Consider the following 26,863-nt stretch of genomic DNA (forward strand, 5'->3'; position numbering starts at 1 on the left):
AACAGTATTAGGCATGATTAGTTTATATGCAACCCATGTGAATGAGAGGCCCCCCTTCAATCCACTCTTACTCAATTCTTTTTGGGAAATCTCATTATCAAGTAGATTGTTTGTAGGCACCACCAATCAAACAAATGACACTAAAGATTGATTGCTTATAGGAATATAACAAAATAAATACCTAAACCACAGGCATACTCAAAATAAATTAAAACTAGTGTTTTATTCACAATATATATTAAATGTTTTCTATAAAAATATCAATTTGTGGGTATTTCAAGTTCCAGGTAGCGTTGACACAGTGGTTGTGGGCCCATGTTTCTATGAAATAAGGAAGATTAAATGCAGTGATGGTGTAAGGTGAGGGGGGAAAATATCCTAGGGCTGGGACATGGGAATTAGGTGGACATGTGAAGTGAAGGGAATGGTGGTGTCCAACTCAGCCATACATTATCCTCTCTATATCACATCAACCCAAATACCATCTAATAATATATCCTTGTCTATGACTCTCATTTTTAGGACAAGGACATGTGTGCCCTTGTTTAGATCTCTTTTCATGCCCAAAAATTGTGCCAAACAATGGGACCTAGGGCTATCATAATATCATTAGCCTTTATAAGTTTAGGAAGTCAACTTCCAATTGGGTTCCACTAGAGTTTGTATGTGAGGGTTGGTTAACATTGACTTTCCATTGCTAATGGCATAATTTTTATTGGGTAAAGTTAGGTTTGCAAAATTGTACATTTGTAGTATAAAATATTTTCTTGTATCGTTATACTTGTACCGTTACACAAATTTCTCCATCTCGTGATTTGTTAAGGGCCTTGACTTTTGGCACTCGATCCTCGACCCACATACACACAGAAGCTAAAGTTTACATTTACATCATCTAATTAGAAGATTAACTCATGCTGTTCTTTTGAGTATACATAAATGCCAACAAAGATCTAGCTAAGAGTTTATTAGTCCAAAAAAGCAAAATTCTAGCTAGAGTTTAGGTTCTATCTCCAAGGCCGACTAAAAATGATTGGGCCTTTGAACCTAATCGGCCCAAACCATAGCCCATGGCCCTGAACACTGTTTCAACTTTGTAACGGGCTTGATCTAGTTTTCTTGTTTGCTGGGCCCACTGGACTTGAAGGGCCTTATTGGGCTTTCCAGATGGTGTTGGGCCGACTCAGCTCTCCTGGGAATGAACGAAAGGGTCCTTGTTCATTCATATTGACGAAAACACCCTTCTTATCAAAGCTACATTGTACCAGGTTTTGCAGGACATGGAAGTTGTCATCATGAAGCAGAGATACTCCAACCAGCTTGCCGATGAAAGCCCCAATTTCTAACAGTCTGACTCCCCATTTGATATTGATCCCTCGATTTCCATCTCCAAATTTTCTATTCCGCTTTCCTCCACTTTCCCGGGAAAGTCCATGCTTGTTGAGCTTCTCCCACAGGAAATGGCTGTACCATCCCAAAACACTGACTTTCTGCTCTGGGGCACCAAGTTTCGGTGGATGGGACGACCCACGACTCGGTGGTGGCTCGGCCCTATCGGGTGAGTCAAACCAGCTCCTTAGTCTTCTGAATTCTCTTGGAATCGATGACAAAAAGTATATCTTTGTCTATGTACTAGGGTTCGTTTGTGCTTTGGCCATTTCTAGGGTTAGGGTTTCCTCAACTGTTCTGTTCCCAGCTTGCGCTATTGTTTTTGCTGTTGGGTTTTCAATTGGCTTTGTTAATTGGGGACATGCGAATAACTTGAACTTAGTTGCTGCCAAGAAAAAGCCGAAGGATGAAACTTTTAGGGTTTCAGTTGAGAAATTGAGGAATTTGGTGCATCTGTTGGCTGAATTTGATGATAAGATTAGTAACTTGAAGAATGGTATAAGAAGGGGAATTGAGAACAGTCATGTCACTGTGGGTGATCTGCAGAGATATTCTAAGGCCATGGAATCAATTCGGTTATCTAGTTTGAATGCTAGGAGTGTTGTTGATGCTTGTATTGATGTCCTGTCAGTCGAGAACCGGGAAACTGAAAGAATTTTGAATCAGAAATCAAGTAGGAGAAAGAAAGAAGTGGGCGAAGCTGGGTTCGATCTGTTCCAGTACATTGGTGGTTTGTTTCAAGAAAGTTCAGTTAGTTCCAAGCCAAATAAAATGAAAGATAGTGTTAAGAGGGGGTCAGTGCATGTGGAGGTGAATGACAGAAGTCGAGGCAACATTTTAGGTATGGTGGGTGAAGAACAGGTTATAACAAGCTCAGCATCTATTGACGATGCAGGAAACCAGAAAGCAGCATTTTCAAGAGATATTCTGCATACGCCTGATATGGTTCGGAGTGGAGAAGAAATGTTGGATAATGAAGCAAGGAGAATTAATGTTCTCTTACAAGATGATGAAATAAAGATTTCAGATAGGGAAGCTAATAGAAAAGTTATGGACAATGAACTGTATAGTTACCAAAATAACAGACCAAGATTCATAAACAACCAACAGATCTCTCTTATGATAGATCATCATAATGGAGTTGAAACGTGGGCATCACAAGATAACTTCCTTGATTCTGTGGATTTTAGTGTCAATCTGAAGCACATGCAAACTGAAGCTTTAGTTGAACGAGAAGAGATACTACACAGGACCAATGGAAGTTACAGGCCTAGTCAATCCAGGGAGAATAGAGAAGAGGACATTTACAAACCTCGTAGTGTGGAAAAAGAGAGGGTGATTCGTGAAGATGAACAATCCATAGCTGATCACCCATCTGAACGCAAGAATGACTCCTTCCCATCTTCTACAGTTTCAGATGATATTATGTTCAATGGGTATCTTATGCAAGCTAATGCCCTCCTAAAAGAAGCCAGGAAATGTCTGAAGGTAAGTGGTGATGAAGGGCATGCAGAAACTGTATTATACAAGTCTGCAAAATTACTCTCTAAAGCCTTAGACATGAAGCCTATGAGTTTACTAGCTGTAGGCCAGTTGGGAAATACCTATCTTCTCCATGGAGAACTAAAACTGAAAATGAGTCGTCACTTGAGAGCTCTACTTGCAAACAAAGATACAATATTTGTCCACGAACGGCCTAAAGTACTTAAAGGACTAGAAGATGAGCTCACAAGCAAAGACAAAATTGCATCAGCACTTGTTAATGTTTGTGAAGACTGTGAAGAACTCCTTGTTCAGGCTGGGAGAAGATATAGGTTTGCCTTGTCAATTGATGGAGACGACATGAGAGCCCTGTATAACTGGGGTCTTGCCCTGTCCTTCCGTGCACAGTTGATTGCAGATATTGGACCAGTAAGCATTGTCCTTGACATGTTAGCTTATTTTCTCCATATGTTTCACTATACAAATTTGAACTCACGCATGAAGAACTGGCCTTAAAAATAAGTCGGAGGAATTTCCCGACTTTACCAAAGCTGTTAAGAGTTTTTGTTTGATACCCTTTTTTCTCCCTTTTGTTTCGAACAATCCAAACACGATACTTGGCCTTTTCTTTTTGTGGGTAGTGGAAATACAATACCTTCAGCACTACTTTGCTGACATGAACATGTCACAGAATTACATCTATTCATACTTTCAAAGAAAGAAAAAAGGACGATATTACTTTGATTATTGTGAGTCAAGTTTTACCGTGGCTGTGGCATTTTTCAATGGCTAAGCATGTCTTTGTGAATTGCAGGAAGCAGCTTTTGATGCTGACAAGGTTTTCTTGGCTGCAATAGACAAATTTGATGCCATGATGTCCAGAAGCAATGTTTATACACCTGATGGTATGATAATTTGCCCTTTATTTGTCAAATATTGTTTTCTTATGATGATGTGCCCTTATGACCATGGAAATTTTCAGACACTACTTGCTAAGATTGAAAATGAAGAGTGCAGTGGCCTAAAGTATAAAATAATGGATACCGAGTGATTCTAATATTGGAAATGTGCAGGAATTTTGAAGTCCCACTTCTACTTAAAACTCACTGTTAGCAAAAGTCCAAGAGAAATAGATCTTGCCCTTAGTATCAAACAAACATCTTGTAGATATGAAAAGGCCCTATTTCTCATATCACCAAATGGGACTTCTCTAGGTTCAAGCTGGAGATCTTTCCTTTAAAGTTGCAATATATGGAAGACCTACGTCTATGGTCAGAATCCTAGAGCAGAAGCACAATCATGCATGCAACTTAGTGCCTTTCAGACCATGCCATCCCATGTTGTTATATTAGAGACTTGAAAATATCATTTTGTAATTCGTGTTTGCAGCTCTGTTTAGATGGGGCTTGGCATTGCAACAAAGATCTCGACTACGGCCAAGGAATAGCAAAGAGAAGGTCAAGTTACTGCAGCAAGCGAAGAGGCTATACGAAGATGCACTCAACATGGACTACGATAATCTCCAAGTAAGAGAAGCCCTCCATTCATGCATCTCTGAGCTCAGTTTTAGGAGCTATTGAAATCCCACCTGCCATTATTCGTTATTCTTGTTATCTATCCCCGCCCCTTCCAAGCAGTAGCATGGCTTCTGTTTCTTCTTCGCCATTTCTTAGTCGTATATAGCAAAATGGAAGAACCCATCGTATGAAAAGATACCGGCTTTTTGGTCAATCATCTTACTTGTGAGTTTCTGCTAAAAGGGAATGTTTCTGATGGGATTTATACTAAGCACCTGAGATAAATATGTAATGTTCATCATGGCATATGTTGTAAGATTCATTGGAAACAAAGATAAGTAAACACTGTTTTAAATGCGTTGGTACATCTCAGCTCAAGTTGGCCATTGCCAGAAATCTTTCTAGTCTTTTGTTATTTCTTGAGTGCAAGATTCGCCGTTTCTGGTTTCTATCGCATGCCAGCAATGTTCCTGAAAACTTTCAAGATCCCAGCGAACGTCACGATACCAACGATGCTGTAATCCTCTTCCACAACCCAAACATAACTTACACGATGTGCGAGTGCTTGGACCATCACTGCCACCAAAGAACTCCATGGATGGCACACGATTGCCTCAGACCGCCTTGCGGGGCTGTACCGACCTGATGAGCTACCGGTCCTGCTCAACCCCAACTCTTCTTCTTCTTCAGAACAACTAGAGTAGGAAGATAACGAAGACACAGAAGATTCCAACATCAATTCCAACATGGCTGTTAAATTCTTCTCTTCCAGCCTTGCCTTCACCAACTGAACCAAGTCCTCTGGAGGGCCACCATAGTCAATATAAGCCATTAGGTCACCGGCAGACAGAGTTATAATTGCTGCGGCAACACTCTCGTCGCAGGAAGCAAGAGTGTAAGGCGATATTTCGCCAAGCAATTTATTATACTCGTCAACAACTGCGATGGACTTCTGCTCGGTGAGGGAGCGAGAAATGGAATCCAACACAGAGGAGGCAGGATCGTCGAAATGGATGGTCATAACATTGGTGTCGATTATGTTGAGTGCTTCGATTGTGAATGCGGGGATTGGGGAGAAGACGCCGATGGAGTTGAGGAGGAAGCGGACCACGTCTTCTTGAGTAAGCCAGCAGAACTCGCGTCCATTGTGGAAGGTGGAGCCGAAGGAGGAAGGTTTGTTGAGTTGCTTCTTCCTTGGAGTGATGCGTATATGGCTCTCAATTGGCACAACCAAGTTATGGGCTCCTTCAAGGATGCAATCTATTGCCTCTAGTAAGCTAACAAAACAAGAAAAGAAAGAAATAAGAGTTTTAAGTTTTCTGAGAAACAAAAGTGAGAAGAAGCCCAAAAATTGATACCGATTAACAAGCATAAACCAGTGCCAGGGAAACACTATTACAGTTACAAGTCAGATAAAAGCTAAAGAAGAGGCTTTGCACAGACTCAAGGAGATCATAAGATAATCTAAACCGGAGAGTTACTGGGCAGCAAAACAAAAGAACATGAAATCAGCAGCTTCCAGCATATAGTCCTAAGAAAGCGTAAGATAATACCATATCCTTTGTATGAGACATAAGCTTTTCATATTAAATCGTTCCCACCAAGCCTTGCCATGAACTGTGTATGTACTTAACCTTTACGATCTCAAAAATTGTTTGTTCCATTGAAATAAGCAGAATTCCACAACACTAAACACGCACACTCACGCATATATGGTCTTACAAGTTGAATTTCTCAAGGAAGGAAGTATAAAAGAGGAATCTTTCACATATAGTAAAGTCTGCCACAAACGAAAACCATATATGCGTGTCATAAAAATTCGAAGTCAAATTATCAAGGCTATCAAGCTTTTCCTGAATTGTTTCCAGACTAACAATCCTTCATGTAAATCTGAAAATTCTCGTCAGTTGATACATGTAGAATTCCACCGAATCAGCTTCAATGTACCCAAATAAAGTGCGCCCCCCAACAAAACCAAAAACAAAAAAGCAAAACAGCTCTAAGAGTTTCAAGATCCCCGTTAAATCATTGTTCAGTTAGGAAAACTTTTGTTTTTTTTTTTTACCAAAAATATATAACGATGCCATGTTTATCGTCCTGACATACCGGCTTATACTTTCAAAACATTACGGTCAGATCATTCCGGTGGTCAATCAATTTTCTATTATTCTATCCGAAAAGCATGGCGCCAAGGCCATCTCCAATTTCAAAGCCAAGACTCAAATTAATCACAAAATCAAAGAGTAAAAGTTTTCCACAAACCTAGATTGGGGTTCCAAATGCCTTACAAGGCCCTTGGCTCCGTGCAGCAGATCAGATACCGGTGTCCGAAGCGCCGACGCCGGACTGTTCAGATTCTTCTCTTCTCCGCACATGAAGCAGATCACATCAACCATGCCGACCTTGCCGACGCATTGGCACCCTCCGATGGCGCTGTTCGAGTGCAGATGCTGTTGCGGCTCACCGCAGCTCCACACGCTGACGTACGCCTCCCCGGACCTCCGGAGCGCCGCGATGGCGTCGGCGACGGTGGCGGCGACCGGAATCGACCTCAGCGCTGGCTTTCCAAGGCACAGGTCCGACACATCCGCTCCCAGAAAGCTCACTGCCATGCAATATTCACCAAATCTCGTTTGGTTCCTCCACTCCACAGAGAAGTATCGGCTTTTGTATCTAATGCCTAGAGAGAGAGAGAGAGAGAGAGAGAGAGAGAGAGAGAGAACGATTGGTGCAAGATTCAGAATTTCAGAGTCTCTGTTCTCTCCAGCAACCGGATATTTATAGGCGCCAGTTACCGGCCATTGCCGGTAACCTGTATCCCCATTTTTTTTAATATTAATAATATCTTTATATAAAATATCATATGGATTTTCTTGCGAGTTTTCAAATTTTCACATGAGCTATGAAAATAATAATTAATAACTCAAGAGAAAATTAAAAATGCTATTTTTGCAATAAATGTATATTATTTTTAGATATTATGTATTTATTATATTTTTATTTTTAATATTTAATTAATTAAATATTTTAAAGTACAATATATTCAATAGTAATCAATTAAATTGTTTAGATAATAATTTATAAAGTTATATTTACAACTAAAAATATTATATTTATAAACAAGTTTGGTAAAAAATTATCACAAATAAATTAACATGATAAATATAAATTTATAATAATTTTATTTAAAATTAACAATAAGACTTAATTATTCATAAAATTATCATAAATCTCACTATACCATCTTAATGTTAATGTTAATGGTATAAGCATTTCCATTTTAAAAGGGTTACTAGAAGCTTTCATTATTTTAAACTTTAATAATGGGAATTGACTTTTTCTAGGCAAGAACCTACTACAGAGTTCTAGACGTTTCTTTTTGCATTATTATTAATTGGGTGAAATAGAAGTTCTTGTCTAGATAAATAGCCAAGATTGGTAAATTGAGTATTTTGAAAATATTTAACTTTTGCTATTTATTGAAAAAAAAATTAACGTGATTTTTTAATTTGAGATTACAATAAATATAGAAATAAATAAAATATGCAACCACAAGGCATAGAAAAATTTTATAAAGGTTTAGCTTTATAAAGAGACTAATCATCTCTCTAAACACTAAGTTTGAGATTTCACTAGAGAAAAAATAACTCTAGTTTTTAATTGAAGTTAGAACTAATCATTGCTGTTAAAATTGCGAGTCAACTCGTACAATTTTACGAGTCATGAGGCATAAAACGAGTCAACTCGTTTGTAGAATTGAGTCTTATAGAATCAGACCTGAGTCTACGATTTTATTAATCCGAGTTTACGAGTTTACTAGGTTCGAGTTTACGAGTTTACCAGGTTTAGTTTTGCCTACAATTTTGAGGTTAGAAACAAAAATATTTTCGTCCCTAACTAACATATATATATATATATATACAATCGTTGTCAATCTCTTATTTTGGTTCTTCTACAAATCCTAAACAACGTTGTGTTTGTGTGCTTGTTGCATTCGCTGCTTGTGTCCTTTTGCAAACCTTAATCGTTGTCGATCTTGTTTTGGCACTTCTTCTTCTTTCGTTCACCTTGAAAGTTCGAATAATCAAACCCAACACAAGTATGTGAGTGAGTTGTGAGTGAGAGTGATTATGTTTTGCTAAGTCCAGTAATCAAATGTCGTGTGTGCACTATGCTGAGGTCTGTGTTGCGTCCAATTGATGTGATGAGTGAGTGTGTTATGCCGTTGTGCTTGTGTGTGTACATTCTTATTTGTAATGTTAGTTATCTACACATACAAGTAAGTGCAAACTCAAAGAACTAATCTCAAATATATCATAATCAGATAATGGGTGGGTCTAATTTTATATTAAGATTGATGATTAGCAAGAAAAAAATATACCTCTTTAGTATTGGTAACTTAATTAGTGTAATGACATAACGTAGAAGTTTAACAATATTTGTTATTTTTATGACTTAGTATTTTTATTTATATTTAACAATGTTTGTTGATGATGATGATGATAATGTTTGTTGTTTGAAATTTTGATTATAGATGAATGAATGATGAATTTAATATTTAAAAATTTCATATTATTTAGTATTTTTGAAATAGATAGATAAAGTAATTTTGAAATAGGTGCATCTATTTCATTTATAATAAGGAATATGTCATTATAAACATATATTTATATAAATTAAAAAGTAATTTTAATTTTTCAAAAAATCTTACGATTCGATTTTATGAACTCCCTTACGATCTCACTTAAAATCTCAATTTTAACAACTTTGGAACCAATAGAAAATCCCTTGCCTAAACAAGAATAAACACTAACTTGCTACTAACACATGCAATCCCCTCACATACGAGTGAGTAAATAATAAACTTACAATCAACAACTGTTTGAATACTCTTGAACTCTCTTGTTTGAATACTCTTCAAAGTTTGTTCAGTATGTGTATCTTTCATGAACAGTTGACTCTCCTTATACAGTGACCATTTAAAAAATTTAGCTGTTACAAACATAACAAGATAAGGGAATATTTGAAGACTTTTAAAGTACTTCAGCTTTTCACCTTTATCTTCAGTTTTTCAACAACTGTTGGGATCAATGTAAACATAAAAGTGTTTTGTAGACAAGGACAAACTAATAAAGATGATAGGACAACCTGAGACATAATTGAGCCTAAATTTTATGGAGACAAAAAGTAGCATATGTGTTAGAACAAATTAGAATATTCAAAAAACTAACCAAAAGTAGCTTTATTTCAAAAAGAGAGCTTTACCTTTATGCATGGGAATATCAAGTTTGAGTAATAGAATACAAAGGTAAAAATTGACTATGGAATATACATCTTGGCGTGAACCCAAAAAAAGATACAAAAGGGGAAGAAATCAAAGATGATCGCTTAACTTTAGAAGTTACCTCTTCGATCGAATAAAGATCAAATGTCAACGATCTGGTTGCCTTCAGTCGACCGAAGATAATTCTTCGGTCGAGTGAAGTTATCCAGTGACTTTAGGCAAAAAATTTGGTTAACTTATCAGTTGATTGAAGATGAAAGCCAAACTTTCTTGTCAATTTCGATCGACTGAAGATATTATTCGATCAACCTAAGTTACACAGACAAACACGCACTTTCTGTTTTACTTCGATTAACCGAAGATACTTGGACACGAAAGAAATATACAGCATGCACACACAAATGTATATAACATCTCTGAGCATAAATTTTATAGGAATCAAAATCATTTTTGTAAATTTTAGGGGAATAAATTTTGTAAACATCAAAATCATTTTATTTTAACATATTGAGCATAACAAAAGTATATATTAGGAAGATAAAGTATAATAAATAATTTATTAAATGTAATAGCCCACTTCTTCAGGACGTGTTATGCCTTAGGAAATTTGGTCTTTTTTTTTTTTATTATCTCGAAATTCCCTAAGACCTTATCTAGTGCGAGATATCTACACTAGAAAATAAATACAAAGCGGAAGCTGAATCGAACCTGCTCATGGTAATGCATATAATAATAACTAGACATGTCATTCATTACAAAGTTAATTCATAAGCGTCTGACAATAAATACAATGTACATAATTCTTAAACTACTCATATTACAACATAACATGGTACATTTACTCGCTTCTTGACGTCTCGCGTCACTACATATCACCAATCTCGGAATCATCTCTGCAAGTCCCGACTGGAACGTTGAATGTTCCAGGGGAGAGCCCAAGTTAGATGATGAATCATCTAAGTAAGCGTACATAATGCTATGTCATGAGTGTATGCAATGTCTTTCGTTGTAGGTGTCAACTGCACCCCTTATGCTACCTACTATTTTAGTGGCCACCTCTTTCGAAGTCGGGGTGTATGGGTGCACCATTGGTAAAGTAGCGGTGCCAGTCCGTACTCCATATGGCCTCAAATGCGAGTGATCAATGATATCAACGTGCATTCATGCATTTCATAGTCACGTCATGTATGCAGTCTACGTGATGGATACATATCAGGGCATGTCAATATGATGAAAATATTTTCGAGGAAGTACCACTTACCTTCTCAGCTGATCGAGCTACCTCGATATCCACGCCAGTCTCGAAATTCATGCATCGCCTAGATTTGCGTGCCAACCTCAAAATTTGCACGAGTCTTTTTAATTTCAGTCTCAAAGTATCCTAATCACCATAATTATTTAAATAAACATTAAAACCTATTTTTTCATAATTTCTGGCATTTTCTATAATTTTCTCTCTATTTCTTCCTATTTTTCCTAAACAAATCCATATTAAATATTTCTAAAATATTTTCTCAAATATTTCACTACGATAATTCATAAAATAATATTCTTGAATTTCCAGAATTTTTTAAGGAATTTTACTCACCTTAACTTAACATCTCGGATTTCCTCGATATGCGTGCCATATTTTTCGAAACGCGTGCTCGGGCCGTTTTTCTCACCAAAATCTCTGGGATATCACCGAAACATAATTCCCTATTTTCTATAATTTTTATGGAATTTTTCTAACATTTTCTCTATTTTTTCCTAATTTTTCTTTCTTCTTTTCTTTTTTTTTTCTTCTTCTCTTCCCTTCTCATTCTTCTTCTTTCTTCTTCTTCCTTCTCCTTTCTTCCTCCCCTGCCTCCCGCGCAACCACCTGCAACTCTCGACTTCAGCTTGTCGCCGCCGCGAGCCACTGCCAGCGCCGCCGCCCGCGCCATGCCCTCCGCCGCGGGCCATCGCCGCCGCAGCCTCCTCCGCACGCTACAGCGCCCGCGCGCCACCCCTGCCGCTGCCGTGCGGCTGGCTTGGCCGCCTTCGGCCACTTCGGCCGGTGCCTGCTGATCTCGTCCACGTTACTCGCCTCACCTTTCGTCGCAGCTGCTTGTTGCGCGTTGGCCATGGCCGATTTCGGCCCTCCCTCTCACTCTCTATCTTTCTCTCGAATTGCCCAGCTCGAGCTCGATCTCTCCCTTGCTCTCTATCACTCTCGATCTCGCACTGCCTCTCCCTCGGCCACGATCACTGCCAATTTATAGGCAATGGATTCACATAAATATCACTGTTACAAGCTTGCCCACCACGCACATCATTTAATATGAAAATCTCCACAAATCTTGCTACGATATCCTTAAATCTTGCTGCCACAATTTCCTTATTTTGTGGCCAAAATCTCGGCCATTAACGCTTCACAGAAGCTTCGCGAAGTCATTACATTTGCAGCATGGGCAGCCTCACAGCACGCACAACACATTTTATTCATATATATATATAACTACATTAATATATATATATAAAAAAATTACATAATTAATTTAAAAATTATAAATTAAACCCTAAATTTCATCCTTATTACACTAGAGCATATCTCTAATTGAAGCTTCGGCCTTAAACCTCAAATTAATTTACATTATAATACTGAAATTCCACAATTAATAATCCAAATCTTAGCTGAAAATGACGATTTCGCCCCAGTGTCCTCACCGGGCTATCGTTTAATCCCGAAACCACTGAAGGGTTGCTCATTAGGCAAAATCGGAGCCCCCTAGGGTTCCGTTGATTTTTTCAGGAGCCTCCTACGACGATTCGATTTTACAGCCTAATTAGCAGCTATATTTTAGCTGTACCGAAAACTGTTCCCGATCCGATTTCTTTTGATACCATAATTCCTAACTTGAAACGCATATCGAGACCATATCATTTTCCTTAGACAATTTCACTCTGAGGCATTCCCTGCGGTTGATCCGGTACTTGAAATTGCTATAAAATCAATTTTTCGGTATCATAAACTCATCGAAATTACGTAGGCAACACATACGAACATGGGGTATTACATTAAATAATTTAACTATTATTTTAAAGCTCATTAATTATGTTAGTTGAATTTAAACTCAACACTTAAACCAAAAAATTTGTAAATAATTTTACCACAAAATTAAAGTCCATTTTGTTTAAAATATTTTCTCAATAAAATAAAAAATAAACTACAATTGTCAAAAACTATATATCCATTTTTTTTTTTTTATTTACAAGTGCACGGAATGAATCACTCCTCTAGTTTCTTATAATAGAAAGGTTCACTTTGGATCGAAATGACTCTTCAATTAACTAAATTGGGACTAGAATTTGCAAATGTTAGATACTGAAAATTGAATCAAATAGGGTTGGGATCAGATTGGATTGAACTATAATGATTTTTTTTAATATAAATTTTTAAAAAAAATATTATGTATTATGTATATACAATAAATTATGTTCCTATCTTAGATTGGGATGTAACTATAAATGGATTATAATTAATAATAAGCGAGATAATATCAATCCATACACACAGACTTTGAATCAATTTTGAACCAAAATTTAGGTTGCGTTCTTTTTACTATTTTTAAGTCATTTTTAGTTTTCAATTTTCTAAAATATTGAAAACGCGTTCTCTTTGCTGCTTTTAAAAATGTATTTTTGAAAATAAAAAAAAATTATAAAGAAAACTAAAAATAACAAAAAGTTATTTTGAGTGTTTTAATACAAAACAAACTCAAAACTCAAAACATATTTATTTATTTATTTATTTATATTTTATTATTGTAATGGAAAAAAATATTATAAATTCATTAACTTTAAAATATATATATATTTTTAATAATATATTAATATTAAATATTTATAATTTACTTAATAATCAAATTTATTGAATAAGATATCATTAAAAAAATATTTTCAAAATTTCAAAGAGAACCCGTTTTCTAATTTTCTGTTTTGAAAAATAATTTTTCAAAATGACAAAGAGAACGTGTTTTCAATTTTCTAAAAACTGACTATCAAACAGAAAACTGAAAATTAATTCAAAACTCAAAACTGAAAATTGAAAAGTAAAGAGAATGCAGCCTTAATTTCCTTATAAGAAGTTAAGTAATGAAAATCTATGATGCATGAAAATATCTTAGGGCGTCGTTTTAATGTTTCTAGAATGTTTTTGTTTCTAAAAGCCAAAAAAATTATAAAAAAATATTTATACTTTATTTTTGTAATTTCAAAAATATTTTGATTCCATTTCATAATATTAAAAAACTTTCGAAAGCACGTTTATGATTTAGAAATCTGTTTTTGTCCACAAAGAAGTTGGAGACAAAAAAAAAATTATTTTTCTATCTCTAACTCAAAATTTTTAATTGTTTTTTAAATTTGTTTGAATGCATTATGAAATTTATATTTATTTTTAAATTAAATAATATTTTTTTATAACTTTCTATATTAAAAATTATATTTACAAATAATCGCTATATTTGTTCTTATTCTCTCATTTTCCTTTCTTACTTTTTTGAAAAATATCGTATCTCCGTTTTCGTTTTGTATCATATTTATTGATCGCAAAAGTCTACCACTAGAATATAAAGGTCTTAAGCCATCTCCAACCGACTTCCTTATCTCAATCTTTATTATATTTGTTGTTGCATGGATACAATAAAGAATTTAGTTTACTAAAAACGTCGTCGTCAAGCCATTTAAATTTGTAAAAATAAAAAAAACAATTAGAGAGCACCGAGAGATTCTCGCGCAAACACTCTGATACTTAAGTCAGATACTAAAATGATAAAATCTGTATTAAAACTAATATCAGAGTCGTCATACCTTTTTAAAAATGAGTGTCTGCTAATTTATAGAGAAATATAAAGTGTAACAGAATTAAGATTCTTATAGATAACACTTATCTTAATTAATCCTAGTCTGATTGAAATTATAATTGTTATAAATGATATCTATATTTTATAAATGATATTTATCTTAATTAATCATTATATGCTTGAGACTAAGATTGTTATGGATGATGTCTATCTCTTATAAATGACGTTTATCCTAATATTTCAAAATTCTTTTAAAATTAGAATTCTTTAGAAATAATTAATTATCTTTTTAGAGAAAATTTCAAATGTCGGAATTATCTAATTTGCACGCTCGTGTGAAACCCCTTGTATGAGAAATTTATGTCTTTAAGCCCAAAATATCATTTTGGACTCTTAGCCTTTTAATGAGCTTTTTTTTATGACACAGTAATATTATAAACAATTCACTTTCTATTCTGATTTTGTCTTTAAAATCGTACATACTCCAACTACACTGCATATTTTCTTCTCTATTTTACTTCTTATTTCATTTATTTATTAATAAACTTCAATTTTATTTATTTTACATTAGATTTTTATAATATTTAATATATATGTAAATAAATTTGCTAATATTTTTTAAATACAATTATTTAACAAAATTGTTTGAAATATTTCCATAATTCAAAATTTAAGATACACAAAATATACAACATAATCAGATACACATAAACACAAATCAATAATTAAATACACAAAATAATTTGATACACATAATTAATAATTAAATATATAAAATAATCAAATACACGTACCTATAAAATTAATAATCAAAAACACAAATCAATAATTAAATATTCAAAATAATCAAATAAATAAAACAAGAAGAAAAAAATCACAAACCCAATCTACTGGATGAGGATGAAGTTGAAGCTGATCTGCTCGTCAAACAAAGCCTCGTAAGTAACGTCGCCGATCGTTTAACATTTTGCCACCAACAGCGCTTTGGTTGGTTGTCGTCGTCGTTTTTGTCGATCGTTCTTTTGTTGGTAGTCGTCGCTGCTTCCATCAATCATTCAGCACATCTTCGCCACATCTACAACTTGCGTCGATAATTGATTTCGTCTTCCCCCCATGCATCAGCCCTTTTTCGACATTGATGGCCATTGTGGTGGGAAGAGATAGCAAAGTTTGACGTGTAGATTTGGGTCACCAATCTTGGCGATGGTTTTGAGCCTCGCTTATTTTTTAGCAAAGCATTTTGGCGATAGTAAGCAGCATTGGAGGCAATTTGGGTTTGGATCATTACAAATGACTTGGAGATCAGAGATGGCGAAGCCATTGGAGATAGCCTTAGACTATCTTAATGGATATCTCTATCTCAATTCCTATTATATTATAAACACTTCACTCTCTATTTTGATTTTATCTCGAAAATTATGCGTATTCTAACTGCACTCTCTATTCTCTTATCTATTCTGCTCCTTATTTTATTTATTTATTAATAAACTTCAATTCTATTTATTTTACCTTATAATTTTTACTATTATAAAATTTTAATTAGATACACACATACACAAAATAATCAAATACGCATATACACAAACTTAATAATCAAATACACGAATCAATAACCAAAACAAACAATATCATTCATTCAATACACAAATAAATAAAAAAAATTAAAAAAATTACAAACCAAGTTCACCGCAAATTGCAACATGTTTATCGTCGTAGCAACAACAAGCCTGTTGTTCTGCTCACCACCAATTGACGATGCTTCCCCTTGTTGCTGGCATTGCTATTGTTGGTTTTGCTCGTCACCACTGCTGCCTCCGAATCTAGTATCTGCAACTCGTCTACCACACTTGCAACTCGTCTTATCTAGATCTGTTGTTGTCGCCTCTTTAATATCTCTTTTTCGGCCAATTTAGCATTTCCCCCGTTTGATTGTCGTTGGTTTTGGTGGTCTTTGATGGTCATTGGGGGGGGGGGGGACGAAGAGGCACTACAAAAAATCAACGTTTTAGCGACGAAAAATTCTGTCGCTAAAATATCAAAATCCGTCACTCAATTTTTTAGCGATTGATTTAGTGACAGGTACCTCTTCGTCACTAAAAATAGGGACGAAGAGGCACTACAAAAAATCAACGTTTTAGCGACGAAAAATTCTGTCGCTAAAATATCAAAATCCGTCACTCAATTTTGTAGCGATTGATTTAGTGACAGGTACCTCTTCGTCGCTAAAAATGGCGTTGTTGAAATTTAGCAATGGATATTTTTAATGACGAAATTAGCAATGGGGGTTATACCTATTGCTTATTAGCGACGAAAAACAATTCCATCGTTGAATTTAGCGCATGTCCACAAAATACTAGCCTCTTTGCACATGCGTCAGCCCTCGCACGCGCTACATGGCAGCGCTAGAATAATAATTTCAATAATAATCCCAAGTGCTATACCTTTGAATCGCACCCCTAACCTCCAAGGACCAAGCACCTATATGCACGCGTGTGAGCCAACTGATCTGGAAGCTTCCTTGACTATTAATGTGCATAAATTATATTTATAGTATTTTTTTCTAAACTTTCCAGAATTATATTTATACTTCAAAATTTTCCAAACTTATTTAATGAATATTAATTTTAATATTAATGTTAGTAGAAGGAAATGAATATTAATTTTAATATTTATTAATTTTATTTCATTACTAATTCAAGTAGAAGTTTATAAATTATTATATTAGTAGCGAAAATTCTATTCTTATTTTGATTTTAATTTGTAATTTCATATTTTATTAATTTTGTAACTTAATGAAGAAATTTTTTGTCACTAATTTTGGTTTTAATTATAATTTTTATAAATTCTACATTTAACTATAAAAAAAATTTGTTATCAAATTAGATTTTAAATTTAATTTAAATATTTTATGAATTTCACATTAAATTTTTATAAATATTTTGTTAAAGGTTATTTACAGTAACATTACTAAGTTTCTATGTAAATTCATGAATTATGTTTGAAGAAACAAACATAGAATTTGTGTACGGGCTCCGATTTTAGCTCATAATATATGTTTTTTGGATAACTCAATGAGATGGTCGCAATGTGTAGTTTTGCTGCTACTGACTACGTTTTTTCACCATTTGAATTTTCTTTTTATGTTTAAATACAATTTTTAGTTATTTTAGAATCTTTGATTTTGAGTCGAGCCTTTAATGTAAGGGTCTGATCTGTTAGGAGCCTGTAACCCGTTAGGGTTATTATTTAAATATTTTTCTACCATTGTTGGGTTTTGAATTTTCTTTTGGTTGGTTACTGTAGTCCATAGGCCTTCTTGATTAGGTTGGTTAAATTGAGTTAAAAATATAAATTTAGTTACTAAAATGTAAAATTAAAGTATGAATTTCACATTAAATATAAACTCTATTTAATTTAATTTTTTTATTTTTTAAGTATGAAATTATTTTTTTTAATTTTTAATTTATTTTTTGTTTTTAGCGACGGATCTATTCTGTCGCTAAAGTTTTAAAATTTTTATTTAATTTTTTTGAATTTTTAGTGATAGATTTGTTCCATCTCTAAATATTAAATTTTTGATATAATTTTTTTTTCTAGTGATGGATTTGTGCTGTCACTAAAGTTTTATATTTTATTTTTTTTATTTTTTAGCAATAGATTTCGTCACTAAAATTTGAATTTTTAATTTAAGTTTTTTTAATGACTAATTTGTTTCGTCGCTAAATTTTGAATTTTAAATTTATTTTTTTTCTTTTTTAACGATGAATTTGTTCCATCACTAAAATTTTAAATTTATTAAAAATTATTTAGTGAAGGGGTTTCCGTCACTAATTCTATCGTTAATTTAAAAAAATATTAGCGATAAATATTTCCATCGCTATCCACAATTAATTATTGATAAAATAATTTCGTCATTAAAAATTATTTATCTCGTGACGAGGAAAAATGATAAGGAGGGCTTCAAAGGTTTTTATGGTCACATGTGATGAGGGATTTTTATTTTGTCAAATTTTTAACGAGGCAAAATAGCTATGGCGAGCTCCGTTGGAGTTGAATTTTTGAGTTTTGGCTCCCTATTAATTGCTTTGGCGAGCAGAATAGCTGCCTCGTTGGAGATAGCCTTAGAAAACCTTGTTTTTTGAGACATATTAATAATAATAATTAAAACTTGCACACCACAAGGAAGAAAGACGCTCTCTCTCGCTTGTCTGTGGCCTACATGCTTTTATGTCATGATCGATAGTTCTACCACTATAATAATAATTAAACTATTCAACAATGAATGATGCTGCTTTGCTGTATTCACTTGTAATCTCTTTTTTCTGATTTTTCAAATTCTATGGTATTTCTGGGTGATGAATTGAGTTTGGGTAATTAATTAATTTACTAGACAGATTACAGATTAGTTAGTAAGAGATTTTATTGCAGATTGGCTAACTCTCTCTTCATCATCTATCTGGAGTGAGGGAGGAGGGAAGAAGATACTTGGGAGGAAAGGAATAGGAGGAGAAGGAAGAGGGGACAAGCGAATCACAGAGAAAGCAACCTCTCTGTCTAATCATCTCATCGTTGCATCATATAATATCTCCACCACTTACATATATACACATATAGGGGAGAGAGAGAGAGAGAGAGAGAGAGGCTGTATTGTATTGTATTGTATTGACAGCTTCTTTATACAAAAATGAAAATGGGGATGGTGTGAAGATCGTGGCATCATATAATATATATATATAGTAAAAAAAGAAGGAAGGTCCTACCGGGAGTCGAACCCAGGTCGCTGGATTCAAAGTCCAGAGTGCTAACCACTACACCATAGAACCCGTTACCCTAACAAGTATTCAAATGAAATTGATATCATCATCCGGAATTTCATTTTTTGTTGTAAAAAGGTCTCGCGGTGTCTCCATTCATTGGGGATGGTTCCAATGTGAGAGATTATACACAAAATTACAAACTCTTCGTGTTTTTTTGGCATGGACGGACACGGACGCGTCATGAGACAGCCAGACATTGCCGTTTGGGACCATTTATAAATACTAGCATGCATATCGCCTTCAGAATCAACACAATCCACCACCCACGTTCATGCATGCGGGTAGCCAGCCCACAATTACATAGAATATACTACTAAAATGACCCCACCACAGGCCCATTCGATCCAACTTAGCAGATAGGAGACAGAGACAGAGAGAATCATCATCATCCTCCTCCGCCACGATCTGTCCCCGCCTTATCCGTACACGTCATTTCTTCTGTACTTTTCGCTTTTCTTAGAGGAAAATTCAACGCGGCTTGGGTCAAAATGGAACACACGACACGAGGTATACAGAGAGAGTTCATCTTCATCGTAGTCGCAGATGGTGGGCTACCGTGCGCAATTTTGTTCACCCCCCTTTAACGGGGTGAACGTAAGCCCGGTCAATTGTGGGTCTCATCAGTTTGGCGTTAAAAGGGGTGAATAAAATCCCACTCCGGGCTACCGGTTCTGCCAGTTCCCACGCGGGGGGGATCGAGCTTTTCCTAATTATTATTATTATTATTATTTTTACCGGTGGTGGAGGGCATAATCATAATCATATCAAAGACTAGAGAATGCAACAAACAGTTATTTGAATACATTTCTTAGCATTTAAAAAGGCATTTTTGAGAATACAAATCGAATCATATTTCGAGCGTAGTACATGACCAAAACTTAATTATGATGTCTAACAATAACTCCCCAAATATAATAAATTTTTTAAAAAGCAAAAGGATTGATTTAAAATGTAAAATAATAATAATAATACCGTTGTGTCTTTTTAGAGCTTAAAAACAAAAACAGAGCATTCTCAAGAAAATGATAGCAGAGCTTTCCCCCCCAAAAATTTCCAAAGTTAATGGGACGGCCGAATTTCTGCAGGAACTGCAGGCAGTCCAGCTCCAGCATGTTTCACCCCATCCACATGCATGTATGTACCTTTAAAAAAAGGAAGGTGAAAGATAAAAACTCATCAAAAGAAATGAATGCGAAATAACAAGACAAAAATCATAGTTCACCAAATTAATAATACCCACCTACGACCGATGTTAACGAACAAACACATCTCAAACCAAATACAACCATGAGGTCCCAGTAACAGAGAGAGGTGACAAAATGGCAAATCCGACAACACAATAAACCACTGAAAATAGGATCGGAACTCATTAAAAAAAGTTGCCCGGAATTTTGTATGGTAGACGATCAGGCTATATTGAACGAATGTGAACTCTTCAAGCCACAGGCTCGGCCTCGGCTGCAGCAGAAGAATCTTCTGATTTAGACGTTGATTCGGTGTCCGCATCCTTTACAGGAGTAGCCCCTGATCCCGATGGATTTGGTGCTGCTATTTTCTCATCTTTGGCATTTTTCTCACCCTTGGGATCCTTTTTTGCATCCTTTCCATCTTTGGCATCCTTGGCCGGAGCAGGCGGGGGAGGCACCATGTGAGGCGGCGGCGTGTGTTTCAGCTTCAGCAGCATGTGGCGCATCCTCGAGAGATCGGTGGGTTTCCCAGGCTTGGGGCCCTGAATGATTGTGATCCCTGGCTTCTTCTCTTGTTCTTTCTTGCCTCTCTTCTTTTCGATATTGGGAACTTCCCGAGGAATGAGCTCTGCAATCGCTTTCCAGTATTCTTTATCCGCATTTTTATGGAACTTATCTTGATTCTCCAAGTATAACTGTCCCGATACCACATATTAAATTTGACAACTATGTTAGATAGACAACGGGATAAAAGGAAAGGTAAAAAAGATAGGCCAAGAGGCTCTTCAAGGTGTCACCTTCTCTCTCTCTCTGTTGGTGGTCTTGTTAGTCTCTATGTTGAGCTTTCTTTTATCATAGAAAGCTCGCTTATACTCTTCTGCCTCCTCTATAATCTGAATTCGCATCTCCTTCTCTCTCTTCTCCTTCTCCTCAAGCCGTATGGCATTTTGACTACACCAAACAAACATGGAAATATTTCAGTGTAAGAAATAAGTGGCTAATTAACCCCCTTGGCAAATCCGGGAAAAATGATAAACATTACTCATATGAAACATTAAAGCCGGATGTGGTTACCTTGTGATCCCACCACCTCTTGGTCACAATTCTTATCTAAACAAAATTCCTCTACTACGGTTGCAGAAAACATATCACCTCCCATATTAAAGTTGAAGTCAAGTCCCCTATATTATTCATAGTATGGTGCATGCTAATAATGAATAACTGACTACTGCTATGTATAAAGAATGTTGACCCATTGCACTTAAATGTCAATTCTGGTGATGCATAGCTGCCCCACTGGAGTTACTGGCTTCTGAATTAGTTCTCGTCTGAATAAGCAAAACATAGGCTTCAAAAAACACCCAACCCAAAAAATGTAAAACCTAACAGCAACAAATCATTTCAGACGTTAAGCAAACTTGGATGCAAGCAGACTTCATAGTTTTGGAGTAAGAGATAATACACACACACACACACACAGCTATTTTGAATTTCACCACAGCATATGATCTAGTCACAGTTAATATCATTTTCAAGAAGTAAGAGAAATATTTGGTCGCATTTAAAATTGCTTATCAACTACTCTAATAAGAACTGTTTTTATGAGGCATGCCCACTCAGCATATGCTTATTGGTCCTTGACATCCTTATATAAATGGAAGGATAAGAAGCAAAGCCTAAAAATCATACGGTGGGATTTAAAACACACCCAGAAAAGAGGTTAAGTTAATATATTTTCAAGAAAATTGTAGCTGAAGATACTGGATTATGGAAGATAAGGCTAGTCCAGTATAAAACGAGATAGCAAGTGAGGAGGCATAAAAAAATTATGACCAAAAGTGATTGCTACAAGACTTTGCCTTCATGCTTAATGAGAGAATTGAAAAGATACAGTATGATTAAAAAGGGAAAAAAAAAAGAAATCAATAAAGCAAGGTAAAAGAATTACAAAAACTTATACCCAAGACAAGACATAAAAGATAGAGATAGAGCATTTATCTATGTTACACAATGAAAATGAAGGAACAAATATGTCATTAAGACATCTAAATAGTTTTGAAGAAAAAAGAAATTACATATTACATAGGCATATTTGCTAAAAAAATAAAGCAAGCCATAAAAAAGGTGAAAAATGATAAAGTAATTAGACCAAATATATAATATATAATAGAAGCATGTAAATACACGACAAAAAAAAAAATCATATTCTGTAGTTAGTGAAACTAGTTAAATGTGATCCATATACCGAAAAAGATGCTTGGCAACTAGGGAAAGGGCACTTCACTTCTCATTTACAACAACATAGAAATGTTAAAAAACATAAAGATTACATCAGGATCAAGTTAAGGAGTCATACCATAAATCATTGGGAAATGGGTGACTAAGCAAAGGTTAAAAAAATAAATAAGGTCTCTAAAACCTAATTTAGTTTCATGCCGAGTAGATTAACAATAGGAACCATCTACTTGCTGAGGCATATGATAGAAAGATCTAACAATAAACAACACAACTTACATATAGCGTTCATAGACTAAAAAGAGCCTATAACCGAATACTTCAAAAATATTGAGAAGAGTTTTCAAGAAAAAGGGAGTTTTTATCACTCATAGACAATAAAAACACATAATAGAATAGAAACATGTATTAGAATTTGTGAAGAAGATACCAAAACTTTTTTCAACTATAATTATACTACATGAAAAATCTACATTAAACTGTTACCTTTCAATCTAGTGATAAATGAACTTACTAAGCACATTAAAAAGAGGTGGCATGGCGTACATTATTTACAGATAACGTTGTTCTGGTAGATTATACAAACGTAGTAAATACTAAATATGACTTATACAGGAATACCTTAGGATCCAAAGACTTTAAGTTAAACACGCAAAAAATAGAATATAATGATAGTTCAGTAAAAATAGAAGTATCAATGTTGTTATGGCTGAGACTTAAAAATTAAGTTATTCCAAAAGAAAGACTAGTTCAAACAGCATCGGCAGCAATTGGAAGGTTGCTCCTTTGTGATTGAAAGAGGTCATAATTTTGAGTTGTTGAAACCTCTTTGAAAACAAATAACAGCAAGGATGTGTAGAAAACCAATCCTCCATAGACCCTTGCAAAGTGGAGATATTGCGGACTAGGAACACCCTTTATCATAAATCAACGGGTAAATTACTAAAAGAATAACAAAATTTGACAAGTTTATCAACTTTACAACAAACTTTAAATATTATCAATTTTACATGTAAACTTTCAACTTTGTACCAATTATACAATACAGTGATAAACATCTAGTGAATAGAGCTCCATTAAAATGGTGTATGTGGCAGTCTGATGTGTGAAACAGATGCCAACGTGAAAAATATGTGCCACATCACAAAATGAAAAACATGGCCTAAGACTCTTAGATAGATGAGATAAGAAGCTGCTGATAGATGCTAGACCTGGTTGGCTCATTTGACATAATTCACTGTATCTATGAAGACATAATTCTGTCAAACTGCGAATGATCCAATAGTTTGCATAAGCCCTTATTCCTATCTTACTTAGGTATAATATACATTTTCTTTCGCCTTATTTGAAAGAGAAAGAGCAATTAGAGCAATTAAAGGGGTCACAATTACCATTAGATTAAACAGGCAAAGGCATGTTAAATCGGTTAATTTGTTTGGGACTAAACACATAACTCAACCAGTTCATTTTCTGCACTAATTATATGGACCTATTTATGACGGAAAACCAAATAAGCTAAAGCCAAACCCACCAATCTCCATGTAGATTGAGGTTCACTAGTCATAATAAGAATTGCCACCTCTAACAATAAATTTAGAATGTGCATTTATCCTAAATCTTGCTTATCTGTATGCTGATTACTGATTCCATTAAAACATTACGACCAATCAGAATTTCAAGAAAGAAAACCACAACAAAAACTTTGTTGTACAACTATCAATCACCTTCTTACCACAAAAAAAAAAAGGCTTTGGAAAAGGGGCAAAGCATACAGTATTTAGAATCAATCTCCATATTGTAATTAGAAACCATGAATAATCATCCTAAAGGATAAAACAAAGTGATATTTATCCAAGTTATCCAAGTTATATATCAAAGATATTTATCCACAAGTTTTTCAGGAATTCCACAATTCATCTCACTTATCACAGGACCAAGTTCAATACATGTCTTTCCACTGCTATTAATCTAAACAAAATCAGCTAAACGCTTAAACCCATCAAGTTAGAAGAAGACACCTGAACAACATAGGAAGATAAAAAAGAGAGTTGAGCATGCTATGATGATCCCATAAAAAAGCATTATAGCATAGAATATAAACTGTTTTGATGTAAATTGCTTCATCAAAAGGCTATTGGCCAATAACAACACTTCTTTTAACCTCCTATATCTGGTGTTTAGCAGAATTCATACTATAAAATACTTCTAAATCTAAAATATCAATGAGTTGATAGCCTTGCCCAAACAAGAGAGATGCAAAGCTAATTTTTTAATAAATCAACAAAGAGGATAAACAGCCTTAACACTAAAACATTCTTACCAAAGGAAGAAAGGGGTAGCATCTAGTGCAACTTTATTAAGGAGTCCAGAAAAAAACCTCACTTGAATAACCATACTATAATCTAGAATCAGTGACTAGTTATTTCAAAAAGATCCCAAACACCATTTTTGGATACAAAAAGACAGTCAATTTCTTTAAGCAAGGCTTTGTTGGGTCTCCAGGACTTCATCTAGCATGATGCAAAACCACATATCCGTATAGAAAATGGAAGTAGTGCTTCCCCAAGATTACTTTCAAGGAAAATTTGTGAACTAAATGATCGGCAGAGTTGGGACACGGATGTTATGCTAGACCATAGCCAGATCTGACCGTGTAAATTGAAGGATTCCAGCAAGCCTGAACTTCTTGAAGTTCAAATAACAAAAAAGAAAAATAAATAGAACAGTAGGAAAAATGAGATCTAGATCTCAACAATAGGTCAAACACATGGAACTAAGTATTGAAGAAAATTAACCGGAAATTTGTCAGTTCCCAAAGAATTAAGTCAAGAATTGTTTTGGATCTCTCGATTATGGATTGTTTAAAACCTATTATCCTTCAAGAGATGACTATTATTTCAACAAAATATATATATATATATCAGTTGGAGGTCGTTTCCTATCTGTTTACATCCAAGCACAAATCAGGCAGCTTACTTAGAACAAAATCGTTTCTATGAACCAAAGCAGGGCAATCAGTACATGAATTAGGCCGATTGGTATAAACAAGCTAAGAGCTCAAGTTCAATGATCACAGAAGATCTAAAATTCGACAGATCTAAGCGAAAAGCGAAACAACAGATCTCCACAATTAAACGAGCAAAAAACACAAGAAAAGGCCTCACCTCCGCCATTCGCGAAGAGCAAACCCTTCCTCGTGCATTTCATTCGGAGGAGGAAGCACAGGCCCGTCAGAAGCAAAAATTCCATCGGTGTCCTCGCTGATGTCGTAGGCCTTGCCGTTGCCGTTCGATATAGGGACCGAAGAAGTGAACGGCGACGACTGTGCGTAGTCGGAGCTCGGATCCGAGCCAAATCCAAAAGCATCAGGACTGTTCACAGAGTGAGGGACATGATCCTCGTAGCCGCCGGAGAATCCGCCGCTGAAAGGCGGTGGATCCGCGGCTGAGGTGTAGCCACCGGAGTAGCTGTCGTAGCCGCCGTCGCCGTCGTCGTCTCCGAAAGGATGGCTGGAAGTCCTCAGCATGTCTTCGCCGTCGTGGCTGAATGAGTCGAAAGACATTTCTCCCCCTTTCTCTCTCTAGATTCCCCTCTCTCTAGATTCTCGCTCTCTCTCTCTCTCTCTCGGTGCCTGAGTCGACGTGTAAAAGAAAGAGAGAGAGAAAGATGGACACATAACTTTGAAGCGTGTCCTTTTGTAGAGCGCTTAGCAGCTAAGCCATGTATTATGTACGAATGCCATTGGCACCAGAAATATGAATTTCTCTCTCTTCATTTCCACAATTTATATTTATATTTATATTTATGTTTATATTTAATTCAACTGGCCTGAGCTGCATGGCCGAACAAATAAATTACTTTCTTATTTATAAAATTATACTTGATAATCATATTCAAAATTATCATTATATTATTATTTTTTATTTTAAATATTTACATTAATTTTCTTTTCGACCCCTAAACTTTATTTTTTTATATAAATAATAAAAAAATATTATTATTATTTGATGGAAGAAAAGAAAGAAAGAGAGAGAGGGACTCAAAATGAACCTCTTTATTGTCTCTCTCAATTCCATAGTTGTCTCCATCAGATCAAGTCTTGCACTTCCACTTTTGTTTTCAGGTATAT

The 26,863-nt window shown here is 35.1% G+C and overlaps 3 protein-coding genes and 1 non-coding gene across 6 annotated transcripts; 1 reads left to right on the plus strand and 3 right to left on the minus strand.

Annotated features, from left to right (window-relative positions):
- Nucleotides 1-1,250: 1,250 nt before the first annotated feature.
- LOC127807895 (uncharacterized) lies at nt 1,251-4,693 on the plus strand. 2 transcript variants are annotated; one of them, XM_052346105.1, is made up of 4 exons: nt 1,251-1,555; nt 1,634-3,297; nt 3,683-3,773; nt 4,258-4,693. In XM_052346105.1, exons 1-4 carry the CDS (start codon nt 1,324-1,326, stop codon nt 4,446-4,448), a joined length of 2,178 nt encoding a protein of 725 aa, XP_052202065.1. In that variant the 5' UTR covers nt 1,251-1,323; the 3' UTR covers nt 4,449-4,693. The 2 variants fall into 2 exon arrangements, with proteins under 2 accessions (XP_052202065.1, XP_052202064.1); XM_052346104.1 differs by having other exon boundaries at nt 1,252-3,297.
- Nucleotides 4,662-7,128, minus strand: LOC127807896 (CBS domain-containing protein CBSX5-like). Its single transcript, XM_052346106.1, has 2 exons — nt 6,648-7,128; nt 4,662-5,662 (listed from the first exon to the last, which is right to left on the minus strand). The coding sequence occupies exons 1-2, from the start codon at nt 6,995-6,997 to the stop codon at nt 4,834-4,836; spliced, it is 1,179 nt and encodes a 392-aa protein (XP_052202066.1). The 5' UTR covers nt 6,998-7,128; the 3' UTR covers nt 4,662-4,833.
- A 12,118-nt stretch (nt 7,129-19,246) lies between these two features.
- On the minus strand, nt 19,247-19,318 carry TRNAQ-UUG (transfer RNA glutamine (anticodon UUG)). Its single transcript has one exon. It is a non-coding gene; the product is annotated as a tRNA-Gln (tRNA).
- A 771-nt stretch (nt 19,319-20,089) lies between these two features.
- LOC127808194 (clathrin light chain 1-like) lies at nt 20,090-26,421 on the minus strand. 2 transcript variants are annotated; one of them, XR_008024881.1, is made up of 4 exons: nt 25,899-26,421; nt 21,297-21,450; nt 20,553-21,194; nt 20,090-20,454 (listed from the first exon to the last, which is right to left on the minus strand). XR_008024881.1 is itself a non-coding variant. In XM_052346616.1 (3 exons), the coding sequence occupies exons 1-3, from the start codon at nt 26,294-26,296 to the stop codon at nt 20,748-20,750; spliced, it is 999 nt and encodes a 332-aa protein (XP_052202576.1). In that variant the 5' UTR covers nt 26,297-26,421; the 3' UTR covers nt 20,510-20,747. The 2 variants fall into 2 exon arrangements, 1 of the variants encoding a protein (XP_052202576.1); XM_052346616.1 differs by lacking the exon at nt 20,090-20,454 and having other exon boundaries at nt 20,510-21,194.
- Nucleotides 26,422-26,863: the final 442 nt, after the last annotated feature.

Source organism: Diospyros lotus, chromosome 8 (genome assembly GCF_014633365.1).
Source record: "Diospyros lotus cultivar Yz01 chromosome 8, ASM1463336v1, whole genome shotgun sequence".
Taxonomy (NCBI): domain Eukaryota; kingdom Viridiplantae; phylum Streptophyta; class Magnoliopsida; order Ericales; family Ebenaceae; genus Diospyros; species Diospyros lotus.